The sequence below is a fragment of the Henckelia pumila genome, chromosome 2 (assembly GCF_033568475.1).
Source record: "Henckelia pumila isolate YLH828 chromosome 2, ASM3356847v2, whole genome shotgun sequence".
Classification (NCBI taxonomy): domain Eukaryota; kingdom Viridiplantae; phylum Streptophyta; class Magnoliopsida; order Lamiales; family Gesneriaceae; genus Henckelia; species Henckelia pumila.
The window spans coordinates 28328487-28336608 of NC_133121.1; the positions used below are offsets into that span (position 1 = coordinate 28328487).

At 35.7% G+C, this 8122-nt stretch overlaps 1 protein-coding gene across 2 annotated transcripts; it reads right to left on the reverse strand.

Moving 5' to 3' along the window:
• Window positions 1-1683: 1683 nt before the first annotated feature.
• On the reverse strand, window positions 1684-5242 carry LOC140881867 (protein JOKA2-like). Of its 2 annotated transcripts, XM_073287500.1 has the most exons (4): window positions 5112-5242; window positions 2783-3951; window positions 2319-2468; window positions 1684-2234 (listed from the first exon to the last, which is right to left on the reverse strand). In XM_073287500.1, the coding sequence occupies exons 1-2, from the start codon at window positions 5163-5165 to the stop codon at window positions 3109-3111; spliced, it is 897 nt and encodes a 298-aa protein (XP_073143601.1). In that variant the 5' UTR covers window positions 5166-5242; the 3' UTR covers window positions 1684-2234; window positions 2319-2468; window positions 2783-3108. The 2 variants fall into 2 exon arrangements, with proteins under 2 accessions (XP_073143601.1, XP_073143602.1); XM_073287501.1 differs by lacking the exon at window positions 1684-2234 and having other exon boundaries at window positions 2316-2468.
• Window positions 5243-8122: the final 2880 nt, after the last annotated feature.

Here is an 8122-nt window from a genome sequence, read left to right on the forward strand (position 1 = left end):
CGAAATAAATCCCAAGGAAAATGGCATAAATCAGAAGCCCTGTTTTGATCTTCTTTTTTCCATTTATTTATACATCAACAGATTTGACAGTGTGCACATGTTTGTAGATACACAAAAGACATGCGTGTTATTCACTCTTATTATACACAGAAGTGTACAAGTAAAGTTGACAATTTAGGATACATAGCTCAAGACATTTGTCATGCATGATCCAACGTTTTCTAACAAGGTTTTATCTCATTGTCGCTGGCCAAAATACTTGTGTTTCTGTTTAATGTACCTATCTGCTTCCATGTCGATGTTTTTCTCTTGACAATAATCTTTTCCATCCCCACAAATCATACCATTCTTCTCTTGATCAAGAAAGGGAAACTTCGTCTCCGCTCTGGGCGCTTGATGCCTTTCAAGATTCACATGAAAAGTCTTTTTTGGATATTGATCCTCAAAAGTTTCTGCAAAAAACGGATCTTTGTTAAATACATCTGAGGCATTTGGGAAGTGAGAAAAACCCGTCATGGTAGGCACTCGTCGCATTCTGGCCAAGTTTTCATCACGCTCGTCGACTAAGCTAGGAAATCTTTGCATTCTTGGAGCGTATTCAGTGTGATATTCTAAGGAAGATGTAGAGTTCTCAGCATAGTAGCTGCTGCTGCTGCTGCTGCTATGATATTCATATCTTCTTAGCATTTTACTATCTTTTTTTGCCCTGCAGAAATATTGAATCTTGAGTCTCTATTTATAGATGATGCTTTGTTAAAGATATTCCCATTTCCGATGTTGCTTTGGTCTTACATGAATCTGATGCTTTTATCTGGTCGGTTTGGATTTTATACTTCATATATCCCTTTTCATTATCTAACTTAAAGCATCTACCTGATTACTTACATGAAATTTCAAAAAACGAATTTTAAAATTTTATTGTAAGATATACAAAAGAAAAAGAAACATCATAATTAACTGGATCACAATGACATCATAAAATTGGGTAATTTAATAACAACGTACTACTTATCCATTAGGGATGTAGTGGCAAGAATTTAACATGTGCCAAATGAAGGTAGATCAAAGGAAGGTTTAACAGATTGTTGGAGGTTAATTTAAAAAAAAATCAGTTTTGATTATGAGACTGAAGGATATCCTCTCGAACCCCTCCATAACTACTTAAGGGCATTCTTGAAGAAGACAAAATGTTATTTGGCGTGCGTAGAAAAACGTTCATAAACTAGCTTTTTATTTGGGTGTCTTAGCCCCTTGAATCATTAAAAAAAAAAAAAAAAGGTTTTATGTTACCCAAAACTGATGGAATACTGATTCTCCTTTCACAAAAGTGATTGATGAAAAATTTGTAGTAGAATCTATTATCATCAAACAATGTTTTCTTCTAATTTTCAGTTTTCACTTTTGCTTTCAAACACTACCCTCTTCTGATATTTCTTCATCGTACTCTATAAATGTAATCACTTCAAAAATATGTAATCTTATGCAAATACTCCTTTAACTACAACAATGATCATTGTGCTACACATAAACAACCCAAACTGGACAAAAAATGATTCTGGAACCAAAACCCTCGAATATTTGTAAATTTAACTATATTTTGCGGTGACTCATCGTTTGTTTCACTTTCGAAAAATAATAAGGATAATATCAAGTTTGATTAGAAAAATAAAATTGGGCAATTTAGATGCATGAATTGGATTTGGAACCCATTATATATTCATGCAATAGTTGATTTCACCTGTTCTACATTCTACTACTCTAAAGAAAGAAGTTAATTTTGGTTAAATGGATCGAACAAATTACCAAAACAATTCTGTTTACATCAGAACAGGGAAAAATCTGCTTCCATGGACCATGAGAGCTGCATCCAGAACATGTAGACAAACCAAGAAAAGATACCCAACTTCAGTTCTATCTAAATTCACCCCCAACGTGTCAGTGGAGAAATCCAACATCAATGGAAAGGTATCCCATGGGCAAGAAAGTCGATTCCTAGAGTCATCGCGTCTACTTATAGCATCTATCTACTATGCTAATATGCGTAGATCTTTTATTTGCTACCGTAGAGCCACAGCGACAAGATCCATGAGCATGTGCTCGAAATTTCCACCTTACGCAATTGGTTAATCATTACCTTCGAACGGAACCGAAATCCAGTCAGTTAAGTCGCAGTTTCAAGGGTAGTAGTACATTTTTGATCTTCTGCGTAGCCTCCGTTTAAAATGTTTTTTAACCTACAATTCAAAGCAAGAATCAAAATAAGAAAATGACAACATTATTCAATGAAAATTACAGTGATGGATAATAAGGTGGGAAACCTGAATATGAACCCAGATGTGTTGCCCAAACACTTGGCCCGAGGGCGAGGCCATTCTCCAGCGAGACATATAAAGACCTGGAGTCTCGGGAGTAATGAAATCAACTGCAACATCAAAATCCTGGCCAACGGCAAAACCAGCAGCAGGAATCTGGAAAAACAAGAAGCCTGTTATGTCTAACCATAAATTTCAACATTTGAGAAGTCAACTATTGCTAGGCAAAGGCACTTTGATCATTCAGTTACCGAAAGAAACTAGAATATTAAGGAATAACAAGCATCCAAATCTGAAAAATAAATATAATGAAGAGTACTCATAACACTGGCCCGTATATCCCATAATGCAAATGCATATGAACAAGACACATCGGAAATTGTCAAAATGAAATAAAATCTTGAACAAACAAACCAAGAAAATATAATGCAGACAAAGGGGATTAGTTACAAAGCCAAAAATTCTCTCACCTTAATTCAACAGAAAGTAAGTCGCCCAATTTATCTCCTCCAGTCCAAACAAGTTGTGTTTTCTGGGGCCATGCAACTACACCAGTATTTCTCATTCGCCAAATCTTGGTAAATGAAGTTAAAGGTCTCAGAACAGTATCATCAAATATATTCACATCTCGAACCAAATAACTATCCAGATCGGACAGGCATGGTTTAACTTCAACAACTGTGCATTCCTGAGGGGGCGCTTGATCCTGAGCTCCGTCACTCTGATATTGGCAAAATTCAGGTTGGGGACTGATTGCCTTTTCAGTATCGATAGTTCGTAAAGAATAACCCGCAGGCTAGCCAGTGGTAACTGAATTTTGCAAAGAATCACTCACAGGCTGGCCAGCATTGGTAGTTTGTGAGTCAAGTCCCACAGCATTAAAGCCAGGTGCAGTTGCAGATAAATCCTTCATGCTTACCACACTTGTATCTCCATGTCTTACAGCATTGTTTGATACGGTTGTCAGAGGTTCAACCTTTTCCAAGCTCTCATTTTCAAGTTTTTCCAAACTCTCATTTTGTTTCATGAACTCTTCAGATCCGACATTTAGTGGAACCATTGATCGGGCAGCATCAGTGGACGTCTCTGAGGCTTTCATTTCTGTTGCGGCTGCAGCCTTTTCAGAATCACCGCTGTGGGTGGGAATCTGCATTTTAGGTTGGGACTCTGAAATATAGGCCAAATAGGATGAGCTCACTTCTGAAAAGTAATTAATGAACTCCACAATATCATGTCCCGAGGACGACACTTTTGATGCAAAATTAATCGAGAGCTTCACAAGAGTCTCACACAGAGGTTCCGCTGCAGTTTTCTTATACAGAAACGGTTTCTGCACCTGAGGCAATTTCAAGGGAGTAGAAGTTCCACTTGAATGATGCTTTCTGCCATTCTTTTCAGCGGTCCGCTTGACAGTAACACGCAAGGGGTTCAGCCCCTGCTTCACAACATCACGTAGATCATCATCATCGACAAGTGCCACATCATCGCCATCTTCATCAATGTAAGCTAGCATTAGAGAAATATTTTGAGGTAAGTTGAAAAGGGAGAGTATCTTCTCCTCTAGTCCATCCATGCTGACATCCAGCTCATCATCAGAAATCCAAGATCTGAAACGCCTGAGCACATCCCCATATTTGACCTGTAGAAATACAGTGTACATCATAATTAAAGAAACTCAGATGATACTAATTATTTGTTAGTGATCAGAGAACGACCAACCAGTAAGAATACAAAACTTAAATGACATGTATATCAAAAGAAGACTGATTGTCAGCAATGGCTCAATTGCAAGCCCGTTAGTTTCACGTGTTCAATAATTGTGTAAAAGTATGAGCATAAAATTTAAATTTTAATTACATAGAAACGCAAAAGTTGTGCGCCTCTCCCTTCCTTTCCCTCTCCTCTCACTCTCCATCTCTCATACATTGCATGAGCATTAGATGGCTTGAAAATAATTTCTAGAACGTATCAATCTAAATAAAGCATAAACAAGTCATCAATACGACAAAATATGGGGACACATCCAACATAAACATTAGTTCAAAAAGCTAAATAAGTTCAGCACCAAATAGACATTAAACTTCCAGTTTTTGAAAAGGAATCAAATAGAGAAAACAATAAAAAAAACTCACGGTGTATTTAGATTGAGACATTTGAAATAATGGATTTCAATACCATGATTTAAATATATTTGATTGTTTGGATGAATTTATATTGGTTGGATTTCAAAACCAATGAGCTAAATCTAATGGTAATTGAGATCTCCAAATCATTCCTCAAATCAAACCTCTTCTCTTGACCCAAATCCTCCCATCAAATACAACTTTAGATAATTAAACTAGGGCACATAACCGGTGTTCAGTAAAGCATATATTTTACAAATAAAAGCTAGGATCATATTCCAGAAATGAAACAAAAAGAAACACATATACCAGTATGAAAGATCACCCAAAAATTATCAAAGAAAATCAGAAATTTGTTATCTAAACATCCATTTAAATCATCTATAAATTCTTAAATGCGCTCAAGATTGATACAAAAATAAAACCATAGAAAAGCATTCATCAGTGCCAGCTATAGATTTCACCAAAAAAAAACTCACAATACCAGAGAAGTAGCAACTCATAAACATTAAAAAACAAAAAAAAAAAGAACACAAAACACAAAACACAGACAGTAAAGTAGCCTTCCAACTCAGAACACCACCAACTCATCACAAAAACAGCGACAAAAAACATCACACAGTAAAAGAAAGCAAAAATAATCAGTTCTCGAAGGTTTAAAAAAGGGGAAAAGAACCTTCACTACTATTGAAGCTTCCATGGCTGCAGAACTCTCGCGGTTGCGTTCCATGTAAGCCGCGAATCAAAAGCCCATCTTCGCCATGGGAAATTTCAAAGGATGTTTGATAATATACGTGACGTCCACCGATAAATGATTACACCGTTGCCATTGGTGAACTATAAAATAGGCCCGCGTCCATAATAGTTTGGGCCTTAAATTTCTGGAAATATCCGATTTAGCCCCAAGGATTCGGAGTTAGGTAGTGTTTGCAACCTCTAAAAATAAGTGATTATGGAGATTTTCTTTATTAATTTGTGAAGAGAATCTCCATAATCACTTATTTTTAGAGGTTGCAAAGACTACCTTAGTCTCAAATGACTTTGATGAATCAATTTAGAAAGTGTTTGGGATTATTGTATGAAAATTTTGTGAAAGAAAAAAAATCTAAAATGCTTCCTAGAAGGAACCTTTTTCACTACTTTAGTCTCAATGTTTTTATTTTTTTTTTCCCGATTCAATTGAAAGAATACTTGAACATAACTCAACTCCAAAAGCTAACTTAAGGGAGGAGGGTTGCACAAGTCTATATATTAAACTCCTGGATATTTAACCAACCGATGTGCGGCATAATTAATGCACCAACGCACCCCTCTCACGCCCAGGAATGAAACGAATAGACCGTGGAAACATTAACACTCGGCCAATATGGGCATCCAACACATACCGGTGGGCCTGAGCTCTGATACCATGTTAAGATATGGATTGGACCTAATTCCACCCCAAAAGTAATCTCAAAGAGGGAGGGTTGTCTTTGTTATATAAGGAACTCCCTGTAACTCTATCCAACCGATGTGGGACATATTTCAACAAATCCTCGCACGTCCAGCAATGAACATATGGAGCATTGAGATATTAACAGGTGGTCCAACTATGGGTAGTCCAACACATAACAGTGGACTCGAGTTTTCATATCACGTGAAGAAATGGACTTGGACCTAACTCACACCAAAAGCTAGCTCAAGGGAGGAGGGTTGCCCAAACTTATATATAGAACTCCTAGGATATTTATCCAACCGATTTGGGAAATTGATAAAGAAGAATCGAAATTTTGATGATGATATTTATGCAACAAGCAGATCAGTTAAATAAAACCAAGTATAATATTTGATCTGAGATAAACATGAAGTGTGAATTGAAGATCCTTAAAAGAACAAATACTTCAATAATCAGACCAGATGAAAATATCCAAACAGTTCAAAGACAATCAGACTGGATCAAACACAAGCCATACCAGATCAATCAAGTCGTCTGAACATCATTCTAAATTATTCCAAGTTGTTGGAGGTAAAGCCAAAATAAGTTGGTGGAAATAAAGACATTGGGAATCATACTCGACAACACTCAAATTGTTCCACTACCTTAGTACTATTTTCGGAAAGAGGACGAAGACATGTGGCATGATGTGCTCAAGTATCGGCTATATCTGGAACAAATCCTCACCGGATATATTTTTGAACGTTGGACAAATCTTTTATAAATACTCGTTGATTCACATCATTGAGAGACACGCACACGCACGCATTCAAAGAATCTAAGATCATCAAGCTCTCAGGTGTTTAATTCAAAATCCAGATCGAATATAACTGCTATCACAGTTGCTACAGCAGATCAATCGTAGTGTTCAAGCAAACAAGCTTACGAGAAGCATTGCTGAAATTTCTATTTTTTTGTAACTCAATGAGAAAGTGATCTGAATTTAGAGTGTGTTATTAGGAGTTCCTTTCAAAGGTTGATTGGATAGGATATGTACAAATCATTGTGTAAATCAAATTCTTCTAGTGAAAATCCTTCTGAAAATAGAAGAATGGGAGACGTGAAAGTTTTAAATTCAAACTTTCATAAAAAATCTCGTGTGCATTACTCTTATTTACTGCAAAATTTATATTCAGTCTACCTTTAGCTATACAGTTCAAATTAGTTAGTGAGATTATTTCTGCATGACCAGATAAGTTCTCACAAGCAAATTTTGTTAAGAAAAATTTTAACAATCTAGCTGGTAACTCGGCTTAATTGTAAAACGAGTTTTGAAAAATATTTTTAAAGTGTGTATTCGTCTCCCCCCTCCCCCCAACCCCCCCTATACACATTTCGATCGTAACACCCTGGTTAGCCAGTACGTCTGCTGCCACATAATTCGCAAATATATGGTATTTCAATATTTTAGGCGGTTTATATTTTCAATATTTATTTACAAACTATCGTGATCATTAACGTGATTAAGTTTAACTTATGTAGGTTTTAGTCAATCGGTGGTTTAATTTTTAGCGAAGTAATTTTTCATCAAAGACCATTCCAAATTATGGTGATGTTTTAATTTTTTTTATTGTCTCGCGCTTATATTTCTCTCATTCATTTTCTGAGAAATAATTTAATATTTTATTTTGTATAGGATTACTTGGAGAACCAGGTTTGGTTACAATTAAAATGTATTATAATTTAATTTTGAAATCTAATGGCAATCAAGATGAATACACCGGAGAAATTTTTTAATTTTTTGAATTTGTTTATCTTGATAGGTTAGGAATGGTTCAATTTTTGGGATTTGCAGAGGATCTTGGATTCAAAGATAAAGATTCAATTACATTTAGCTTGTTGATGAGAGGAATGATAGAGATGATCTGCAACAAATGATTAATGATGATGGTGGTGGTGGTGAAGAAAATGTTTGTGCAGATAGTGACAATTTAAATAATATTCATGATTCTAATGAGGGGAAATATAGAATTTATCCCTAATTTGATACAGAGTGGGATTCAAGAAACCCAAGCTTCAACTTGGTATCATTTTTTTCTCGAAGAAAGAAATGAAATTTGCGAACGAAAATCATTGAATCAGAGAGGGAGTTCTGATAAAAATTTTATAAAATGATAATATCCAACTTTGGGCTACATGCAAGAGTGATCATTGTGATTGGACAACTCATATTGTGAAGATGACTAATAACAATTATTGACAAGTGAGAACTG